Source organism: Medicago sativa, chromosome 1 (assembly GCF_051527215.1).
Source record: "Medicago sativa cultivar Bolivia chromosome 1, Bolivia_mono, whole genome shotgun sequence".
Classification (NCBI taxonomy): domain Eukaryota; kingdom Viridiplantae; phylum Streptophyta; class Magnoliopsida; order Fabales; family Fabaceae; genus Medicago; species Medicago sativa.
Window position 1 is genome coordinate 78068327 of NC_140749.1, and position 24243 is coordinate 78092569.

General features: G+C 33.2%; 2 protein-coding genes and 1 long non-coding RNA gene across 3 annotated transcripts; 1 reads left to right on the forward strand and 2 right to left on the reverse strand.

The window, feature by feature from the left end:
• Positions 1 to 35: 35 nt before the first annotated feature.
• On the reverse strand, positions 36 to 2401 carry LOC146957731 (uncharacterized). The gene is made up of 2 exons (XR_015023800.1): positions 2025 to 2401; positions 36 to 364 (listed from the first exon to the last, which is right to left on the reverse strand). It is a non-coding gene; the product is annotated as an uncharacterized LOC146957731 (long non-coding RNA).
• A 5603-nt stretch (positions 2402 to 8004) lies between these two features.
• On the forward strand, positions 8005 to 9814 carry LOC146957732 (Integrase-type DNA-binding superfamily protein). The gene has a single exon (XM_085738353.1). It carries the CDS (start codon positions 8169 to 8171, stop codon positions 9402 to 9404), a length of 1236 nt encoding a protein of 411 aa, XP_085594479.1. The 5' UTR covers positions 8005 to 8168; the 3' UTR covers positions 9405 to 9814.
• Positions 9815 to 11001: 1187 nt separating this feature from the next.
• On the reverse strand, positions 11002 to 12355 carry LOC146957733 (putative F-box protein At3g16210). Its single transcript, XM_085727179.1, has one exon. It carries the CDS (start codon positions 12289 to 12291, stop codon positions 11080 to 11082), a length of 1212 nt encoding a protein of 403 aa, XP_085583305.1. The 5' UTR covers positions 12292 to 12355; the 3' UTR covers positions 11002 to 11079.
• Between the last annotated feature and the right edge of the window lie 11888 nt (positions 12356 to 24243).

Sequence of the window (24243 nt, forward strand, 5' to 3'; positions counted from 1 at the left end):
GAATAATTATTGCTATTATTTAATTAAAAATAGAGTTTGATTCGCAGCGGAAAGTGTCAAATAAAAAACTTCTCTAATGATATAGGAATTCTTCCACAAAATTTAGGATATCACATTGACTCATAACAAACATAATTCATATTTCACTTCATTAAAAATTATAGTAATAATAACATCTAATCATTTTCTTTTGAAAATATTTCATTTTACATCATAGATAATGGTTTCCTTGCACAAAATTAAATAAGTAAGCATATCCCTTTTCCCGTGTCACTATCAGAGCGGTGCTTTTCCCTAAAATAACAGACGACACCAGACAGGTCTTCATGAAAGTACTTGACTCCAAGACTCATAACCTATATAACTACGGTTTCGCAACCGCAGGGCCAAGCCAGCAAACACAAACAACGAAGGGGTGAGTTCCGAGAACATGTAATAGTATAAAAAAAAATGAGAAGAACACGTAAGCAATTAAGTCAAAGTCGTTTCACATCACAACATAATATTCAGAACCTTGAAGAATATACTATATCATCTCAATCTATATTAGTAGAAAATATCATTACAACTTAAGAACCAAAAAAAACTTCACAAACACAATGTCACAATTCAATTCCAACTAGTCACAACACATGTAGTCACCAATAACCATCTTCATAAGGACATCAACAAATAATCACCTTCATCGTCTCACACAATTACATTAATAGACATCACAAAGTAATTCGTTAAAACATCACAACTTAACAACTTGACTCGGCAACACGACTCAACTTGACAATGCACTCTTAACAACTTAACAACTTAAATCATCGTGAAACTTCTTGATATGCAAATGCATGTGGTACCATTCAACAACGTAAATGAGCGTAATTAGGCTCTTCAACATGTGAGCACAAAGACTGCCGGGCCTAAAGCCCCCAACTTTAATGAGCACAATGGCTGCCGGGCCTAAAGCCCCCAACTTTAATGAGCACAATGGCTGCCGGGCCTAAAGCCCCCAACTTTAATGAGCACAATGGCTGCCGGGCCTAAAGCCCCCAACTTTAATGGGTATGCAATGGACTCAATCTTCCTACAACTTAGACAACAACGTGAACATCTTATACAACTTCATAATCATGGACAACTTTTTAAATTCTTGCAACTTAGACCGACACTTACAACTTTATGACATTAATGGTCAACATCATCAAACGATAAACATCAACATCTTAAACATCGCATCAACATAAGCATCATAAATAACACATATTTAAATCACACATCTTCCAAATAGCACTTCATTATATAACACATCTTTAAATAGTATCATTATCAAATACACATCATTAAATAGCACTTCAGTTATACATCATCAATTAACACATCAATTTCACATCATCAAGTAATTCACAAATTACACTTAGTCAAATAATACATCAACTATACTTCTTAAATATCACATCTTTACATACCACATCTTTAAATCATATACATCTTCAAATATCACATAGTCAAATAATATATTTCATTTACACATCTTAAAATAATACATTTAGCACTATGGTATCCAAGACACATCTATAAGGAGAATAAATCTTATTTCAAACACATTCAAAGATAGTAAGAATAATTTCAATTATTATCTCTATAAAATCACTTAAAAAAAATAAACTATTATTTATACTAGGCATACGGCACCACTACAATTCCAACTTCTAATACATAACATCACATCTATATCAATCATTAAATAAGTCATCAATCTAAATAGTTGCAGCAAATCAAGCATAAGCACCCACAAATTTATCCATGACTTCAAATACCACATATTCACATAGTTTAAATCAAGCAACACCTTAATAATGTTTCTAATTCTTCTTTTAACCTCCCACATCTAAATTTGCACATTAATTAATTATTCTCTCAAAGGGCTACAACCGTCGCGGTGAGCCCCGAATGAACTTTGGGAAATACGGCTTTCCCGTTCATCCCAATTAATTTACACTCATGATCTCGAACTCTTCTCTCTCACCCCATACCTTGATTGAAGATTCACCGAAAGAAATTGGATAGCTCAATCTGCAGTGACTGTCGTATCTCTATCACACCGTGTCCCAATTTTCTTCACTTAATCTCCCTTCCACTCTTGATTAAAGTGACAAATTGTTTTGGATTGTGCTGCGAGTTCTCTCATCTCAGGTACGGCTGACTAAGCGATTCAATATTAGGTTTTTGTGCTGCCCTCCTTAACCTAATGGGATAAGAGTATATATACTAGCTATTGGGCTATATTGCGGCGCTACCGGTTGAAAGGAAAAATAGGTTTTTTATACAAGGATCTTCTATGTCTATATATAATATGAAGGACCATTGGTTTGGGTGAAGCGTGACAACCACTTCACCCCTTTGGCTCTCGTTTTTTTATTTTATTCTTTTCTTCTTTCTATTTTAATTGACATTCATATATTAAAATAATATCATAATAATATAATAACTTTATTAGCTATTGAAGCAAGCACATAAAATTGTCACACAAACACAAACACACATAGAGAGAATTTGATATGACTTAATCTACCATAAATATGGTCATAGGCTACTAGCCTAGATAGATGCTATAATAACTAATTTTATTTTACTCACTCATAACTAATATCATCCCAAAAATAATCATAGTAAACTACTATCATTTTTCTATAATAATTAGAATAATAAATCAATAAATAAAATATTTTAAATAACATTACTATCATTAAACTTCAGTAAATTACTATGCAAACACTAAAAGAAAACAAGTAGAAAATTATCACATCATATCAAAGATATACATTATAATGATAATTAATCACAATATTATTCATTTTTAAGAATAAGAATTTTGGGGTGTTACACTAGGAATTTTAGGTAGTTCCACAAGCCTTTACCTCAACCTCTTCAGCCATCGGAACATCTTCCGTCTTCTCGAAGAGTCCTTGCAGTCCAACTACACTAGGAGTTTTAGGTAGTTCCATAAGCATTCACCATGACATCTTCAACACAGGATATCTCCCGCTTCCTTGAAGGTCTCCTTGCATCTAATCACCCTTGGCCTTCTTTTAAAGTAATCCCGCAAGTCGTACTATACATTCTTCAACCTCCGGAATACCTTCCGTCTTCATGAAGAAATCCCTTGCTCACCACTAGAGCATAGCACCCAAGGTCCTCCATAGTCGTACCACTCCCAGTGTGTTCAACTCCACCTAAAGCTGAGCTTCCAACCTCTCAACTAGCAAATGAGTACATCCCACTATGTCTTAAACCTTGCAATTCCACCTCAACGGGTAGATCATGAGTATTCTTACCACCGCCTCTACAGGCTGATCATGAGTATTCTTACCACCGCCTCTCCAGGCTGATGTTGAGTGTTTAACGTCTCTCCAGACGAACACCGCTCCAATAGGCATCAATCCCAAGGTGACCAACATCACCTTCTTCATCCTCCAAACAACACCACACCATCAGAGCACCCGCATCCTCAAGACGCACCTTAATGTTCTCCAAATCACCAATGATTTTGTTGAACTCCACAAGTAGCTCCATGACGGCCTTTAACTTTACCATCATGAATAAGTAAAGTTGTTGCTTTAGGAATTGCCGACGAGCCAAAGACTTTGTCATATACAAAGATTCCAACTTTGCCCACATCGATGTCGCGGTTGGTTCCTTTGCTACTTCTCTCAAAACTTATCTCCGAGGCACAAGACAATGGGACTCCTGGCCTTGTCCACCATCTCGGTCTTCTCCGCTCGTGACATGGTGACCGGTAACGAACCTTCACCCTTCAAAGCTTTCTCACACTTTTGTTGTATTAACATTGCTTCCATATTCACCTTCCATAACCCAAAATCGTTATCTCCGGTAAACTTCTCAATATCCCACTTTGAACCCATGGTACTTGATTATCCTTTGACCCTTGCCCCACGGTGGGCGCCAATTGTTGCGAATTCGATGAAAAACTCACACCAATAACAACTTGATGTGTGGAGCAAGGGATAATTAAGCAACCAAAATCAAAGTGTATGGAACAATTATAATCACAAGCCAAAAGTAGAAAACAACAGCGAGAGAAAAGGAAGAGAGAACACAAAGAATTTGTTGACTCAGTTCCACTATATGATGAGTAACTTTACAAAGAGATTTCAATGGGTTACAAGAATAAGTCTCCCGCCTAATTCTACCCAAATCCCAGCCTCTTCCCGTAACCAAGAGACTCAATCCTAATAGTGTTTCCCAAGGTGAATCAACCTTCAAAACCTAGTGTTTGTTCCAAAGAGACAAACTCTATACAAACCCTAGTTTTGTTGTTGTCTTTCTAAACCCTTGTTTCAGCCCCCTCTATCTCCCAGGTTTACACTGATACAATGTCTATATTTATAGTAAAAGAATCCTCAATAAAATTGGAACAAATCTAGGCCCGAAAATACGTTTCTGTTTTATTTTCTGCTGTCAAAATCGGCCACCGTGCTCACCAAATCGGCCACCGAATTTTACAGAACCAACAGACAAAAAAAACAGAGTCCAAAATCGGCCACCGTGCTCTGAAAATCGGCCACCGATTTTCTGCTACCAGAATTCCAATTTCTTCAATTTTGAGGCACTTTCACAACAATATATACTTACAATCCAACAATCAAAATAGAAAAATATGTTTCAAGTAAAACAATATTGAGAGGTGTAATATTGTGTAACATTACATCTGTGTAATTTGTTCCCTCTTCATATATATTCACACGACTCATACTTTTTATCATAAAAAAATTAAAATGTGATGATATAAAGTTATTGATAATATGAAATTATTAGTGAATCGTATTCTATAATTTTTTTGAGATGTTGAGTTAAAAGAATTGTCTAGTTATTAAATTTAAATATTATTATTCAAAAATTATAAATGAACAAAGTATAGAAGCGAACCCTTAAGTACTCAAACTTGAATTTTTCATTCTATTTTTTTTGTTAGTCAAATATATAATAGATAGAATTCACCTTTTAAAATTAATAAATGAAGTGTCTAAAGTTCTAACTTCAACTCATGTATATAACAATGTATTGTCCCTGACCGAACTATACTCACGTGACTTTTCCATTTTATTCTATATGCTTTTGAGGACATCTCTTATCAGATTGTGGTGGAGTTTCCATGCTTGTACATTTTGCGAATATTATTTGTTGCCACCACCAAGCTTCAAGTAGATGAGAGATCGAGGCAAGCCCGTCTCAGATGAATCATCTCATAGAAGACTCATTGGAATACTTCTCTCAATTTGCATCGACACATAAGTTAACTATCATAAGCTAGGAATAAATAACTGTTATTTGTAAAAAAAATATTTTATTTTATGATGTCATCATCGAAGAATACTGTCTCAGAAATGATTTATAAGCAAAAGGTAACTAAATCACACATATTAAAATGACAATATTTAAATAAAAAAATGACAATATTAACCAATTAAAATTTGACTCAAGTGGTAAAAAAATAGACCTTTTAAATAAGTGGTCAAAAGTTTTTTTTTTTTTTTGTGGTGGCCGAAGTTTAAACACATAGAAAAAATTAATTTGGTGGAGAGAACCTATATTATGCACCTAACAAGTTTCCCAACAGGGAAAATCCGGTTGGATTACCTATAACATGTTAACCCAAAAAATGACAATTAATTACATAATCTCATTTTAAAAATTGTTTTGATTACTTGAAATACCCTTCAAGAGTGTAGCACTATGGCTCATAGAAAACAAATGTTAAATTAACTAAGGAACACTTTAGAGATGGTAACATTAAAATATATTAAAAATGTTAAATTTTGGTTATATTTCACTCTAAAATATAACGAGCCAATTTTTTTCTTATAAATCATGAGGGAATACAAAACAGAGACATGCTTGGCATATTGTGTTTCACGATCACAGGAGTGCTAGATTTGAATATGGCAGACAAATATAATATATAATGGCGCATGTTCATGCATTTGGCCACATATTTGTACCCCGAGATGTGAATTTGAAATAGATTAAAGTTTCCTCGATATATTGTATTTTTTGCAATTCAAGATAAAATAAAATGCATAGTTGAGCCTATTTTTTTACAAGAAAAAGACATGGTTAAGTTAATGATGTTGTCAAGTTTGTTTGTAGTCCCTCTCAAAAAAAAGTTTGTTTGCAGTCAAACCAATGTAGTAGCCCACAACACTATTACAAGTTATGCTAGCCATAATAATTTTATTTTGATTTCTACTTTTTTTGGAGTATAATTTTTTTTTTCTTTCAAATTTCATATCAATACAGACCGAATAGCATAATAATTAAACAAATCATGATAGCCTATTATTGTTCTTGCAGTTAATCTTTGACATAATAATCAACTCATAAACTGCATTAACATGATCCTCAATTTAAGCAGAGGTAATGTGGAAGTAATTAAGTGATTCATTCTTAACGATCAAGATGAGGTACAAAACAAGACAATGAATAAAGAACAATGCTTGACGTAGGAAAAGTTGACAGCTAACTAAAGCAACATCTTATACATGACCTCCTGTCTTGTTTATTTTACATAACATTATAGTTAATGGTATGCATCACATTCTATCTTGGTCAGAACCATGTGCATGGATTATAAAGTAATTGAGAAAACAGCTACAATATTTAAAGAAACCTTATTATAAATAGTATACTATAAAGTGAAATAAAAAAAGTTACATGTAGAGTGAAAGATGCCTAGAATCTGTCTGTGTCTCACATAGAACAATTTTATAAAAATGGTGTTTACTTTAAATTTGTCAAGCCATGTGTCATGAAACAAATGGAATGACTTAAAATCAATGCAATGAATTCCACTTAAGAGTGCAATTCTAATCATTATAGTCTCAAATATGGAGGTGGATACTGCCATGACCATGAGATTCTGGTATACATTTTTTTCTGCATCAACCATTAGAGAAGGTTTCAGCGTCTTTAAGTCATCCTCAAGAGACATTGAAATGTGGTCCATAAAGCATGTACATAAAGTACATACATTTGCTGCAAATTGGCCATTTGTTTAATACTAAAAGGTAGCAATGACTTCATCAATTTAGAACATAGGATATTAAAATTTATGTACATGATAATATAGATAATAAAAGTTTGTCACCTGCACCGCTAAGCCTTCAAAGATTAATGAATTTTTAGGATGTTAAATATGAAGTTTGCCACCTCATTTGGTGATCAGAAAGACATTTCAACAAGTAGATAAGAGGGTTATCTATTAAAAAACTAAGGCTCTTTCCCATGCTTAGTGTCTATGAAATGTATTAGTGACTGTGACAACAAAACAAAGCATGGCATTGGTTAATTAATTGCATGACTGTCCACATATTAAATTACATTAGCTTGATGAAGAAAAGAATATAGCATGTGGGTGTTCAACAAAATCACATGATTATTAATCACAAAAAAGAACAATACTCCAAATAATTACAAAGCATGAAATAAAGGTCTTAGATTAAGGAAATGGCTGCAAGAAACGAAGATCGTCCGTTTGAATTGACTTATTTAAGTTTATCTAATGAAATAAACATTCGTGAGACTGTTTGAGAGAGTTTATAAAAATATGACATGTTAAATCCATTTTCAGCTTATTTCTATAAGCTCTATAGGATGGTTTTGAAAACAACTTGTAACTTATATAAAAACAATTTAACTTTATTTTATCTTTTGTTATATAAATAGCTTATACATAAGCAATTATATAATACAGGCTTATGATGATAAGAGGTGAATTTAGTTGTTTATCCAAAAAGTGCCTAATTATCTATGTTATTATGTAGTACTTTGTAAGACAGCTGACCCAAAAAAAAAAAAGCATGAGCTGTCAGATTCCAATTGGCTGTTAAAGAAAAGTGTGAATTAGAATGCAAGCATATAAATTTTTAGGAGAAAATGAAATTTTTATAAAGAGATAAACCTGATCAAACCATAAAAAAATTCAAATGAAACAGAAAGTAGGTTCCTTTACTATTATAATAAGCCTTAACAGATACCTGTCAAATGTCAATATGAGGTGTGTCTCTTAGCCATAAGGAAATTTGTTTGGTGTAGTGACATTTGAATCATTTCTATCTGTCAGTGTTTTTTATCTCATATTCACTGTCTAAAGGATCTATATGGAAGATACATTTCCCAAGATGGAAATCTTTACACAAAAGGAATTACCAACTTGTTTTCAAGAAATAGCAACAACAGAATCCAAGTATTTGGAGGATACAATTATAAGAAGAGGCTCTTACTCTCTCACTTCCTCATCAATATCATCACCACAAAAGCTTTTCTGGTGTACTTCAAATTCTACTTCAATGAAACAAGAGGTACCTTTAACCACTTTAGTTAATCAAATACCTGCAAAGTTCAATGATCATCATGATGACATGAAGAATATGAAAGCTATAAACCAATCCATTTCTGAATTCAATTCTATTTCCAATCCTAATGTCTTAGCCTCAGATATAAAACATAGTTTTGTTCCTCTAAATCTTTTGGAAACTCTCCCGGCTTTAACCGTAGCTCCGATGTCTGATGAGCCTGCAGTATCTTTAGCTTCTTCTACCTGCGCTACGCCGAAATCTCCAAACTTGACTTTGTTTTTGCAGGAACCATCCATGATGCTATACTCATCAGCTTCAAATATGAAAAGTAGCGAAATCATGTCAACAACTTCAAATCCCACATATCCTATGTCTCAATTTGGCCTAACTCAACATCATCAACAAAGTGCTTATGAATTTTACGATTCAAACAAAATGGACAGGAATATGATGACAAATCTACAATCCAAGTCTTTCAATGAGAATTGGTTGAGTGCCACAAAAACTCAACCTATGAAGTATGGTACAAGAGGGAAGCATTTTAAAGGGGTGAGGCAGAGACATTGGGGGAAATGGGTTGCTGAAATTAGGCTACCAAGAAACAGGACTAGGGTCTGGTTAGGGACATTTGAAACAGCTGAAGATGCTGCAATTGCATATGATACAGCAGCATATATACTAAGAGGAGAATGTGCTCAGTTAAATTTTCCAAATCTAAAGCATGTGATTCAAGCAAATTCATTGAATGGAACAACTGCTTCACTTGTTGAGGCAAAACTGCAAGCAATATCACAAGGTGTTTCTTCTTCTCATAAAAAGCAAGGTGATTCATCAGAAAGGTTAAACAATAAGCACATTGATGAGATTAAAAATGGAAAGGATGAAAGTATAAAGGAGTTGAAGGTTGCAGGTGACATAACTGAGAGAAGCAAAAGTACACAGAATGAGATATGTGATGTGGAAACTGTTCAGTTAAGTAGAATGCCATCTTTAGATATGGATATCATTTGGAATGAACTTCTAGTTTCTGATTCATGACCAAACTATTTCTTTTTTACTTTGAAAGCATACATATGTGATAAAACCATTGTAGTGTCGAGATTTCATGGATGGCGTGTCCAATATCCAACACATGTCGGTGTCAGGCACCACCATAGATGCAGTTATTATATTCAAGAACTTTCATTTTCTCATTATTACCATTGTGTACATGTCAGTGTTGTGTTCAATGTGTGTGTGTGTGTGGTTTCACCATATAACCTTTTGTTTGGTTTACAATTGTTGTCTATCATTTGGACCATAACTTTGTTCAGCAAAACAGTTCAATGTAGATTTGGTAGTTCCTAGGCCATATCTCACAGTATACTATACTGAATCAACATCAGATTAAGGTTTTCATTTTCCTGTAATGATCATCATATTGAAATTAGTATCCTTTTTAACTCCAATTATTCAGGAACTTACATTGATTTAGAATTTTTATATCATGATAAATTGTTCAGAGATTATGTTACACCTGAGTTTTATATTTTAGACCCAAAGAATGGTCTTTTGTTCAGAGATTATCTTGATAATTATATAGGGCTATTTGAGATATTAACCCTAAATATAATAAATCAAACATACGTTAATTGTAAAATTTATCTACATTCCTAAGTTGGAATCAACATATAATTATCAAGATTAACATTTTTTTTTTAAAACTCGGTAACCGCTCCAAGAACCGACTAATCCGAGGGGACTAATCCCACCGTCCACTTGTGGGGGCCTCATTTAAAGTGCTCTGTATGAACTTGCCCATCAAAATTGATATTAGGAAGAATTAAACGTGAGACCTTGAACATGTTAATGAGAAACTGTTGGTTGTTTTTTTAGAAATGAGAAACAACATAGAAAGCATCATATATTATAATCGTTGAAATGTTTCACAGTTAAATTTAGATAACAAAAACACCATCACTATGACTAGAGAAATCAAAACAGTGTTATATTGGTTATTATACTTACAGAGGTAAAGACAACATAAGTAAAAGACTCCATGTACATTTTAGTACCTATTTTTAATCAATGAGAAATAACAAGGAAACAACAAGTATATGAGGACAAAGTCTTATTCCTTTAAGTTTGGCACCAATCTCCTCAATCAATTCAATACCTTTCTCTTTAGCACCTTTCTTGTAAATTACCATCTTACACCAAAAACCTTTCTCCTTTAACACCAATCTCCTCAATCATCCTGTAACATAATGAATTGTTCAGGGATTATGTTGTACCTGTTTTTTTTCTATCTTATAGACCTGAAAAATGGCTTTTTAGCAGCAGTTCGCCATCAATCAGAAATACTCGTGTCATTCACCACCGATGAATAAGTCTCCAACAAGAAATTATGTGTTATAATATTCACAAAGGGAATAAGATTACACTACAAATTTTCCTCTAACCACTTATCACATCAATGATCAAACAGAAATAGCACATCTCCTAACTAGGCAATAATGAATTTTAAAACAAAACATTCACAGAAAGAAGTTAAATATTTAAATAAAACTGGTAGAGTAAGACAAATGCTTCTTCATCATATATTTGATAATGTATATAAACTGGGCAACTGCCAGCCAATTTGCAAACAAATAACTTGATAAAGTTTAACTTCCTAAGAACTGGACTCATAAATCTCATGAATGAAAACTTTAAACATAGACTGCAAAAGCAATTAATTGTTTACTCCTCCAATTGGATGAAGGTTTTTCTCGTAAATTACCATCTTACTCCAATGCTGCATTACCATCTTACTCCAATACTGCTCTCCTTTAACACCAATCTCCTCAACCATCCCGGTAGTTAAATTAAAACAAACTAGTTTATCGTATTCTTTTATGAAGAATATATTATCCTTCTTCCCTGCTCCGATAGGATACTGAATGAAAGACAACGGTACAACATCAAAGAGTCTAACCCATGATTCCCTAACACCAAGTTCACCCAAAAGTGATATGTGAATAGAATTGGTCTCTTTATAACGTGATATCACAGTAACCGATCCATTCAACACCTCCAAGATAAAATAATAAGAAGCATGCGTATAATTAGAGGGTAAAAGTGTAATAAAGAACACCTCGTTGCTCAAGTTAAATGACACTACACATGGTATTTGATCATCGATTGTTGGCCGTATTTGATCGATTGTTGGCCCCAACCAATGACACACTCCATTTGTGTACGCCTCACTACATCCATCCAAGTAACACCTTGGCATATCAAAATCTAGTTTCCTCCATGAGTTATCTTTTAGACTGAATATCTCCCAGAAGGGGTCAGGTGTCACATAATTCGGCACATCATCCCAGCGAAATTCTTTAAGTGAAGTATAATGCACACGTTGAATGACTTTGTAGTCATCTCCAACATAGTCATAGCCAAATCCATGAAGATGAGGGAAGGCCAAAACTTCAGGTGAAAGATCAGCAACACAAGAGGGAATGACCTTAATCTCCTTCGTAGCAGGATTCCATAATCCAACAGTTAAATGCTTATCATCGTCATAAATACAAATTATGCCGTTAACAGCAGAGCCTAAAGTACGTATAAGAGTACTTTGAATATGAAATGGAGGTGGCAAATCCAATTTCTCTTTGATCTCGAAGCTATCATCAGAAAGTAAATACAAAATGCAATGATGTCCGGGACCCACATACGTGCTTAGAAGGAGACACGCAGCATTTTCATCGTAGAGTGAATGAGATTTGGAAACGAGATTGTTGCGAAACATGTTCATGAAACTAGGGTTTTCGAATAAACGAGTCCATGATTTGTGAACACAAGAAAATCGCTTAAGAGATTTAACAGGAAGTTTAGAGAGAATAGACAAGGAAATGTCATGTGGTATATAGTTATTATTACTCACCTTCTCAAATGTTGGAGCCATTGAAGGACTTCTCCAAGGTGACGCCAAATTCGCGAATGGTGTCTGTGCAATGCAAAGTTGTGTAATTCCCGATATTTGTTGCTCAAATAAAATATTTTGCAACTCTTTTTTCGCTTGTGGTATATTTTTTTCATTCTTTATTATAGTATAATATTATTATTTTTTCCGAATATTTTTAGCCGTTGATTTAGTTACTGCCTTTATTTTTCACTCGTGAAATTGATCCCATTTTAAAATCATTCATTTTGAGTTATTTTTTAAATTTTTGAACTTAAAAACGATGATATATCATAGTTGAAATGAAGTTTTAAAACAATGTTTTTTTTTTGGGATGCTTGGAAAATACCTTGAGATATTATCTCTTTAGATAAAGTGAAAGAGGGATTGTGTGTTTAAAGAATTGAGTAGTGAAATTTTAACAACCATTTTGGTACAACTTTTGAGACAACTTTGTTGTTCTCTCTTCTTATTGGTCAAAAAGAATAGAGAGAGAAACAGTAAGAGAGATAAAAACATAATGTGAGTAAGAGAGAGAAAGTTGTACAAAAATTGTACCAAAATGGTTGTACAAATATCATTTCTCTAAAGAATTAGAGAGTTTAATTTGGCCTTGTTAAGGAAGTGGTGTTGGAGGTTGTAGATTGAACAATCGAGCTTTTGGAGTTAGTAACTAGGTATGGGGTGGAGGAGGGTAGGGTGAACAAGTTCCAACTGGTGGGGGAATATCTTCTCCGATCATAGAGGTTTAGGATTGGGGGTGGGATGGTGGTTTGAAGCGAGTTTGGTGAGGGTGGTGGGAGATGGGACCAAGATGTTATTTTGGTTGGATCAGTGGTTAGAGGGAGGAGTTATGTGTGACAGGTATAGGTGGTTGTATGACTTATCAGAGAACTAGTTTGCGACGATGATTGAGATGTGTACATTAGGATGGGGTGATGGGGAGGATGGGTGGAAGTGGAGGTGTATGTTGTTGGCATGGGAGGAGGAGCAAAGTAGGGGAGTGTAGTCTCTTGTTGTCTAACATTTTCTTGCAGGCTGGTGTGGAAGATGAGTAAGATTGGAGTTTCGATCCAGACAAAGGGTACATGGTCTGAGGAAATTATCATTTACTTTCTTTTGCGGTGTTGAATAATATGTCGGTACATTATGACACTGTTTTGAACAAAACGGCGCATTTGAAGGTCTCATTGTTGATGTGAGGGGTGCTTTTAAATCGTCTTCCAACAAAGGAATAACTGATCCATCGTGGAGTTATTCCACCGTGGGGTTATTCCACATGCTCGAGTGGTTGCGGTCTTGACGGAAGTGTGGACCACCTATTTGCGGGGTGCTCGTTTTACGACAACATTTGGTCTCATATTTGCCATTGGTTAGGAATTTATACAACAGATATGTTATCTATTTCTGATCATTTTCAACAGTTTACAAATATATCTGACGACTCTAAAAAAAACTCGATTTGATCTCCATTAATTCTTCTCATTTCGGTGGCTCCAAGCAAAAATGTTCTCACTTAACTTTTGATTTTATCATTGGCGGACTAAACCCATTCAATGTTTAACATTTGTCCCTAACTAGATTTTTGTTTCCATTTCTAGCTAGCATTGATGTTTTTCTTGTATTGTGACAATATTTTCTCTTGAGCTCTAGCCTAGCATTCATTGTGCGAGTGTGGAGTTTCATTAGTTTATTATATACATCATTTTGTCTTCATAAAAAAAATCATCACATTGTATGATATATCATTTAAAATGTGTCACATAACCATTTTTTAGTCCAAAAGTACGAGAAAGACACTACAACTGTGTGATTTTAAAATGTGAGTGAGTGAACATAAGAGACCAAAATTGCAATCAAGTGATTTGTTTTCACAATATGCACACGAAAATGAGCAAAACTTATGTGCAACCTGGATAGGATGAAGCATCAGGGTTGGAAACGTCCCTTGCTTTGTTCACTGCTCATCATCATAGGACGCAATGGCAACAGAAAGGTTTGTTGATATAACTAGAGTTAGTTAAGGTAGTTAGAGTTGGTTAAATGTTAGTTAGAGAGAACTATAGTTAGTTACAAGTAGTTAGGGTAATTGAGGTCTATAAAAGGACCAACCATGTACTCATTCAGTAATCTTTTTCAATACAATTCATAATGAATTCTAAGGGTTTTCCCTATGTTTCTTCCTATCATTCATACTTCTCCTATGAGGCTAATCTCAATCTCTATGATCCTATTATTTCTGATATGGTATCAGAGCAATACCGTTGCGCATCTATCTATAGTGATCATGATGATGAAGACAGAGAACTTGTTTCTGACTGTGATGATGAAGTTCTAAGCGAAGATGAAGATTGCTCATCTGAATCTCTACGTCAAGCATCACCATTCCAAGAAGCTATGGAGAATGGCCGTGTTTCGCAGATGATGAAGAAGACAACTTATCTCTTCCCTAACTTCTCAAAGCAGCAAGATTCAATTCTTGAATCTGGAATCATGGTGTGCAAGAATTGGTTCGATCTTCCTCAACTGTTTTCCGGTGTCACTGTGAACAGTTTGATCAAGATTGACAAAATCATCCATTCAAGAACCACTGAGTTCTTGTTTCCCACTCCAAGTTTGATTCAGTTTTCATGCTTCAAGTCTAAGAAGTTGGTTTTGGCAACAACGACAACACTGCCAGAACGCGTCAATTTCTTCTACAATCTCCGTGGAGTCCACATCAAAGTATTTGATCCCGGTGGTAATTTTTGCGACTCATCGCCCTCACTTCTGTCAAGTTCAGTTTGTATTTCGTCTATTTTTGTTACTATTTTCGTTTTCAATTCCAACGACAATCGGTTGTGTTCGTTGTTGCGCTTGTTTAAAGGCGGAGGCTCTGCATTTGTATTCGATCCCGGCATAACAACTTTGTTTCGGTATTCTCTGTTTTCACCAAATGTGCTCGCGATGGCGTTTCGTTCTCTTTTCCTTGCAATGATACCAACACTTTGTCATTGTCCTTTCTTCATTTTTGATCCTGGTGGAATATTTGTTATGTTTTCTTCGGCTATAACATCAGAATCAAACACTGGAATTCATGAATCAATTTTTCAGTTTTCAATTAGAATGAAGAATAAGCATGTTTTGAAATCACGGTTTGAGAAAGCTATCTTAATTGAAGATTTTAGGGACAGAATTCAGAGGTGTGTTTCCAGCTGTTTTATTGTCTCAGAATCGCGTTTTGAAGACTTTGTTTGCACATTGCATAAGTGCTTTTGGGGAATCTCATTTTCACTATTCAAGCAGATTATCACGTTTGCAGAAGTGGGTTTTGCAGAATGTGTTTTCTGTTTCTGTTACAACAGTTTAAAGTTTCTTGCAGCACCACGTTACAGGAGTGTGTTAAAGAGTTCTTTCTTTTGGTTTAGATTTTGCATAAGTTGTTTTGATTGTATAAGCGCGATTCAGAAATTTCAAAGGAGGAGATGATATTCTTGTGCAATTCCTGTCTCAACTCAGATTCCCATAAGGACTTGGATTTTCATTTTCTTGGGCAACAATCACGTTTATAATAAGCTAATTTGGTTCAATTGCTGTTTGGTTAAGCTGGTTTGCGTGGTGCAGTTTCTGAGTTGCCAAAGCATGTTTTCTCTTGCAAGATAGTTCTGGACTTCTGATTTTGGACATAGGACTCAATCATTGGCCTTCAAAGCTTTTCTCATCATTTCTTTTACTAAGTGTGCCCCTTTGTTTTAGTTACAACATTATTACTTTTGGGATTTGTATTTCAAACTCAAGTAAGAATTCTCTTACCTTGAGCTTGAGGGGGGATGTTGATATAACTAGAGTTAGTTAAGGTAGTTAGAGTTGGTTAAATGTTAGTTAGAGAGAACTATAGTTAGTTACAAGTAGTTAGGGTAATTGAGGTCTATAAAAGGACCAACCATGTACTCATTCAGTAATCTTTTTCAATACAATTCATAATGAATTCTAAGGGTTTTCCCTATGTTTCTTCCTATCATTCATACTTCTCCTATGAAGCTAATCTCAATCTCTATGATCCTATTATTTCTGATAGGATCATAGACACTACAACTGTGTGATTTTAAAATGTGAGTGAGTGAACATAAGAGACCAAAATTGCAATCAAGTGATTTGTTTTCACAATATGCACACGAAAATGAGCAAAACTTATGTGCAACCTGGACAGGATGAAGCATCAGGGTTGGAAACGTCCCTTGCTTTGTTCACTGCTCATCATCATAGGACGCAATGGCAACAGAAAGGTTCGGTCAAATAATCTCTTACTAGTTGATTCATTCTCTAGGTCACTGTTTTGAAAATTGTTTGTATTTAACCTTCCAAAGTTGATTTTGTTGTATCTCTGGACTCTGGTACTAAAGGTGATTTTGTTGTATCTCTTTATGTTGCTTACGTTGATTTTTAGTCCAAAGTTGATTGTATTGCAATAGCATTTTCATGCCTTCTAAAGTTCTAATCTTGGTTTCTTTTTTTCTTTTGGTCATGTAGAGATTACGTTAGGTGCATTTTGGACTGGAATTAGGTACATTAATAGCACGAACTAGTTCACAATATCAATTATCAACCATTAACCCCTTGCACTTTGGTCCCTTAAAACTCTTCATTCCTCAAATAATAATGCATCTCTTTCGGGGAAAAAGAGTATTTGTCACTATTGGGTGTTTATTCGTATTTAAGAGAAAGAGACAAAGAGGGAACATGTGTAGATTATCTTTTGCAGCGAGAGTATCTTGTGATCAAGTGTTTATCATTCATAGCAACTCTTAAGTGGCAGTTGCAAGGTGAAGCAAAATTTGGATGGGGGTTTTTAAATTTCTACAAAACTTGCAAGTTGCAACTATGTACAACTATTATTACTAATAAAGTAAACTGGGATTTCTAAAATATTAAGCTTTTGTTTAAAATAAATGTCCTAGTAATTTGAAAAACCAAAATATGCGGTGGCGTTGCCAGGACCCTGGAGTAGGAGGTTCAAACTTATATATATATATATATATGTGTGTGTGTGTGTGTGTGTGTGTGTGGGAGCGCGCGCACGCGCGCTCGCACACACAAAAAAGAAAAAAGAAAATATATTTTTGTTCATAGTGAGAGACGAGAGATTTAAGAGAGATGGTGAAGCGCGCATTGCAAGTGTAGCTCGGTTTATTTATAAAATAGTTGAGACTAAATTTAAGAGAAATTACATAAATTAAGCTTGTTTGGTGCATAACCAGTCATTTGGAATCTAGCTTAATTTTAGAAAAGAGAATTACACGAATTAAGTACGTTTGGTGCATAACCAAGTTGTTTATAATCAAGCTTAATTTAGAAAAGAGAAATTACAAATTACCCTGACCAGTCAAACTCTATTTTTTTTTTTTTTTTGAAACAAATAGTACATGTTTGATGATTGAAGAAAGACCTTCTCAACATCCTTGATGAAAAGAATAACAGAACCTGTTTCTGATACATAAACCAAGAACTTGAAAAATTACAATATGTTTGCTTGTTAAAACTAAACTTGTGACAAATATATATCTTAACAATGTAAGATTAGTTATATATGTTTATCATGCAAAAATTAAGAGTGACATGCTTCTAATACAAAATGGAAATTGTATATCTTAAAAGCAATTAAACAAAAGTATATATATATATATATATATATATATATATATATATATATATATATATATATATAGAGACAGGATCCGTTGACACCAGGTGTCAACGGATTCGTTGACACCAAATCTGATCCATCCATTTAATTAATCTAATGGTGTCTAATTATTCCCTAAATTGCTAATGTGAGGTGACTCGCATACTAGTTGTTGCCTTGTTTAATCTCCGCCTAATTATCCCCAAAATTTTCTACACCATCTCTTTGGAGACACACCAACGTCCATGAATTACTCAATTCTACTTTGTAAGAATTAACTTCGTGTATCCATGGCCAACAACAATTCAGATTCTTCTTCACTGGTGGTGTGGTGCAATAGCCACAATCAATTCAATATTTGATTGCAAAAAAGTTATAATATGTATTATTATTGACATGGGATTCCACTATTCGATTCAATTAAAATAATTAAATCTAATTAAGAAACATGGGATCTATGAGATTGGGATCAATTTAAGGAATTGGATTTGAGTAGGCAAGAAAGACGATGAAACTATGGTAGCAGATTCACGTTTTATTGCTATAGAAAGAACGTATTCAGTTTATATTTTATTGCTATGATTCTGTTTATATTGAATCTGTTTTTTTGCTATGATCAATTGGTATTTGATTGTGTGGAAGAAGGATACCAGACATAGGGAGGAAGAAGATGAGAGTGTGATATGTTTTTCTTTGAAGAGTCCCCACCTTAACAATCAAGTGAATAAATGTGAGCCATTAAGATCAAAACAAAGAATGGTCAGGATTTGGTGTCAACGAATTCGTTGACACCAGGTGTTAACGGATCCTAACTCATATATATATATATATATATATATATATATATATATATATATATATATATATATATATATATATATATATATATATAACGCAGTAAATGAATAGTTCTGGGGAGAATAAAACCATGTTATATCCTTACACAATGTTACCATAATTTTGTCAACTATAATGTTTTCTCCGATACATTACAAATTTAAGCTAGGAAAAGCTTTTAGTATAATCACCTTATATAGTGAGTCTATGAAGCGCTTTTCAACAAAACTAAAGAGAGGGAGTTTTACATAAATCACAAATCTCTTTAGTTTTAATCAGCTATAGTTTTTGATTTCAGCTATTTTGAAGTGCCCTGCAATCTTTGCCCGGCTCCTTCTTTCTCTTACCTGAATCACCTCAAGCCCTGATTAAAAATGGTTAATTAAACTAATTAAATAAATATTCTTTTTTTTAAGCGGCCAAACAGAATTGGCTCCTTCTTTCTCTTATCTGAATCACCTCAACTCTTCAATTAAGGCATCTATCTCTCATGTCCCTTGCAATGATTTTAACAATTAGATTAGATTAGATTTTTGCTAAAAAAAAAAATACTGGATTTAAATAGAATTTTATAAATAGTAAAAAATGAAATGCAACAATTTTATTTAAAAAAAATTACATTAATTAAACCACGCCTGTAAATATGATCTCATTTTCAAGATGGTTAAAATAAAAAAAAAAAAACAATACAAATTATATAAGAACACATCATAGCCAACGTAGAAAACCGTGAAAATATAAATTGGCGGAGTGTTAAACTAAATAGCATACAAGAAAAAATATAAGATACCCCGTTTAACCAATAAAAAAGTGCTTTCCACCAATACCTATTATCGTGTTCTATGGCTTCTTTAGCCAACCCGGCAAGCTTATACATAAACATGAAGCCTACAAGTGCAATTACACCAACTCTTATTAATCTATTTCCACTCTCTATATAATTATCTAGATTGTTATTAGATTGTGGCAATGCCGCTAAAGTAGCGATGAAACCGAGTCCCATCATATAAGTGTTTGACGATTTTGATAAATGTTTTATAATTTCCAATTTCCTCTGATCGTTGTTGAGGTCTATATCTCTGCACACATAAATAAATAAACATTATGAATTTAATAAATCCTTAATATATTAAAGTAAATCTTATCTTTGGTGTAAAATATTTTCCAGAACGCAAAAGTGTGCTCAAGAATGAATGTATAATACCAAGAGTGAATGTAAAAAAAATTGAAACGGCAATTTGAGGCTTGAGCTTCGGTATAAATCGCTAACTATTGCGGCTTGAATCAATTTGAGGCTTGAGCTTCGGTATAAATCGCTAACTAGTGCTTGAAAGGCTTGATTCCCTAACTACAGGGTGTTATTTTGTTTGTGAAACGTGATTTATGTAAAATTTAGTATGTAAAACTAATTTGATTAAAATTGCGTTTGAAGTAAATTGATTTATGTATAGAAATGTTTACTATGATAGTAAGAAAGTTCAAAACAGGGTCGATTTTCTTTGTTAATTTTGGAGAATTACTTTAGGAGGGAATTAACATTGAATGAGCAAGAATCTATTTCATAACATGTAGAGTAGGTATAAATTCTTTTGAGAATAACATAATTTTCGAAATACACATACACACGCACACGTGCACGCTTGCGCGCGCGCACACAAACACACACAAACATATATATATATATATATATATATATATATATATATATATATACATAGATAGATATATATATATATATATATATATATATATATATACATATATATATACATATATATATATATATAACAAGAATGACAAATGATAAATAAATAAAATGTAAATCTTTCATAATAGATGTGAATCCAAATGTTAACATAGTATGCAAATTTAACGAACCCTGATAAAATAGACCATAAAGTACATTATTTTATTTTATGCAATTTACGAAAATGTATTAAAATAGACCATAAAGTACGTGCATCAATCATCAAGCCATCCATCTAAATGGATCTTGATGGTCCATGCAGTGAAACTTACACAAAAAACAGAAATTACATGGGAAAATGCAATAGCACTCCTGTTGACAAATCTTGAAAACGTTAAAAAATAAACAGTTACACTAAACATTAAGCATGCATATATATAAGACATTCCACATAGATAATAAAAAAATGTTTTGACTATATATATCCTATTGCGTTGTATAGCATCAATGGCTAAAACCCCCAGAATCATCGTAAATGTAAATCCAATTATTGAATACATTCCGGCCTGGATTGTATTATTAACTCCAATTTCATAGGATGGTGACTTCAATGGTAATCTGGTTAAACATCTAATGAAAGCAAGAGAGGCAACGTACGCTCCTGGACATTTGAGTAGGACGTGTTCCATTGATGGTGTATTTGGAATATGAGTATTGTGATATCAGTGTTGGATGGTACATATGAAATTAAGGCTTTAAGTGTTTCATATTTCTTCAGCAGTGGTAATCAGAAGAGAGGACTTGCTTATAATGAATTAACATTGAATGAGCAAGAATCTATTTCATAACATGTAGAGTAGGTACAAATTCTTTTGAGTACAACATAATTTTCGAAATACACATACACACGCACACGCGCGTGCTTGCGCACAACCACGCACAAATATATATATATATATATATATATATATATATATATATATATATATATATATATATATAAAACAAGAATGACAAATGACAAATAAAAAAATGTAAATCTTTCATAATAGATGTGAATCCAAATGTTAACATAGTATCCAAATTTAACGAACCCTGATAAAATAGACCATAAAGTACATTATTTTATTTTATTTTATGCAATACACAAAAATGTATTAAAATAGACCATAAAGTACGTGCATCAATCATCAAGCCATCCATCTAAATGGATCTTGATGGTCCATGCAGTGAAACTTATACAAAATACAAAAATTACATGAGAAAATGCAATAGCACTCCCGTTGACAAACTTTGAAAACATTAAAAAATAAACAGTTACACTAAACATTAAGCATGCATATATATAAGACATTCCACGTAGATAAAAAAAATGTTTTGACTATATATTTCCTATTGAGTTGTATAGCCTCAATGGCTAAAGCCCCCAGAATCATCGTAAATGTAAATCCAATTATTGAATGCATTCCGGCCGAGACTGTATTATTAACTCCAATTTCATAGGATGGTGACTTCGATGGTAATCCGGTTAAACATCTAATGAACGCAACAGAGGCAACGTACGCTCCTGAACATTTGAGTAAGAGGTGTTCCATTGATGATGTATTTGGAATATGAGTATTGTGATATCAGTGTTGGATGATATATATGATATTAAGGCTTTAAGAGTTTCGTATTTCTTCAGCAGTGGTAATCAGAAGAGAGGACTTGCTTATAATGAATTAACATTGAATGAGCAAGAATCTATTTCATAACATGTAGAGTATGTATAAATTCTTTTGAGTACAACATAATTTTTGAAATACCCTTACACACGCGCACGCTTGCGCGCTCGCGCACAAACAGACACAAATATATATATATATATATATATATATATATATATATATATATAAAAACAAGAATGACAAATGACAAATAAAAAAATTTAAATCTTTTATAATAGATGTGAATCCAAATGTTAACATAGTATCCAAATTTAACGAACCCTGATAAAATAGACCATAAAGTACATTATTTTATTTTATGCAATACACAAAAATGTATTAAAATAGACCATAAAGTACGTGCATCAATCATCAAGCCATCCATCTAAATGGATCTTGATGGTCCATGCAGTGAAACTTACACAAAATACATAAATTATTTGGGAAAATGCAACAGCACTCCCGTTGACAAACTTTGAAAACATTAAAAAATAAATAGTTATACTAAACATTAAGCATGCATATATATAAGACATTCCACGTAGATAAAAAAAATGTTTTGACTTTATATTTCCTATTGCGTTGTATAGCCTCAATGACTAAAGCCTCCAGAATCATCGTAAATGTAAATTCAATTATTGAATGCATTCCGGCCTGGACTGTATTATTAACTCTAATTTCATAGGATGGTGACTTCAATGGTAATCCAGTTAAACATCTAATGAACGCAAGAGAGGCAACGTACACTCCTGAACATTTGAGTAAGAGGTGTTCCATTGATGGTGTATTTGGAATATGAGTATTGTGATATCAGTGTTGGATGATATATATGATATTAAGGCTTTAAGAGTTTCGTATTTCTTCAGCAGTGGTAATCAGAAGAGAGGACTTGCTTATAATGAATTAACATTGAATGAGCAAGAATCTATTTCATAACATGTAGAGTATGTATAAATTCTTTTGAATACAACATAATTTTTGAAATACCCTTACACACGCGCACGCTTGCGCGCTCGCGCACAAACAGACACAAATATATATATATATATATATATATATATATATATATATATATATAAAAACAAGAATGACAAATGACAAATAAAAAAATTTAAATCTTTTATAATAGATGTGAATCCAAATGTTAACATAGTATCCAAATTTAACGAACCCTGATAAAATAGACCATAAAGTACATTATTTTATTTTATGCAATACACGAAAATGTATTAAAATAGACCATAAAGTACGTGCATCAATCATCAAGCCATCCATCTAAATGGATCTTGATGGTCCATGCAGTGAAATTTACACAAAATACAGAAATTACATGGGAAAATGCAATAGCACTCCCGTTGACAAACCTTGAAAACATTAAAAAATAAAGTTACACTAAACATTAAGCATGCATATATATAAGACATTCCACATAGATAATAAAAAAATGCTTTGACTATATATTTCCTATTGCGTTGTATAGCCTCAATGGCTAAAGCCCTCAGAATCATCGTACATGTAAATCCAATTATTGAATGCATTCCGGCCTGGTTTGTATTATTAACTCCAATTTCATAGGATGGTGACTTCAATGGTAATCCGGTTAAACATCTAATGAACGCAAGAGAGGTAACGTACGCTCCTGAACATTTGAGTAAGACGTGTTCCATTGATGGTGTATTTGGAATATGAGTATTGTGATATCAGTGTTGGATGGTATATATATGATATTAAGGTTTTAAGAGTTTCGTATTTCTTCAGAAGTGGTAATCAGAAGAGAGGACTTGCTTATAATAGATTAACATTGAATGAGCAAGAATCTATTTCATAACATGTAGAGTATGTATAAATTCTTTAAAGTACAACATAATTTTCGAAATACACATACACACGCACACGCGCACGCTTGCGCGCTCGTGCACAAACACGCACAAATATATATATATATATATATATATATATATATATAACAAGAATGACAAATTACAGATAAAAAAATGTAAATCTTTCCTAATAGATGTGAATCCAAATGTTAACATATTATCCAAATTGAACGAACCCTGATA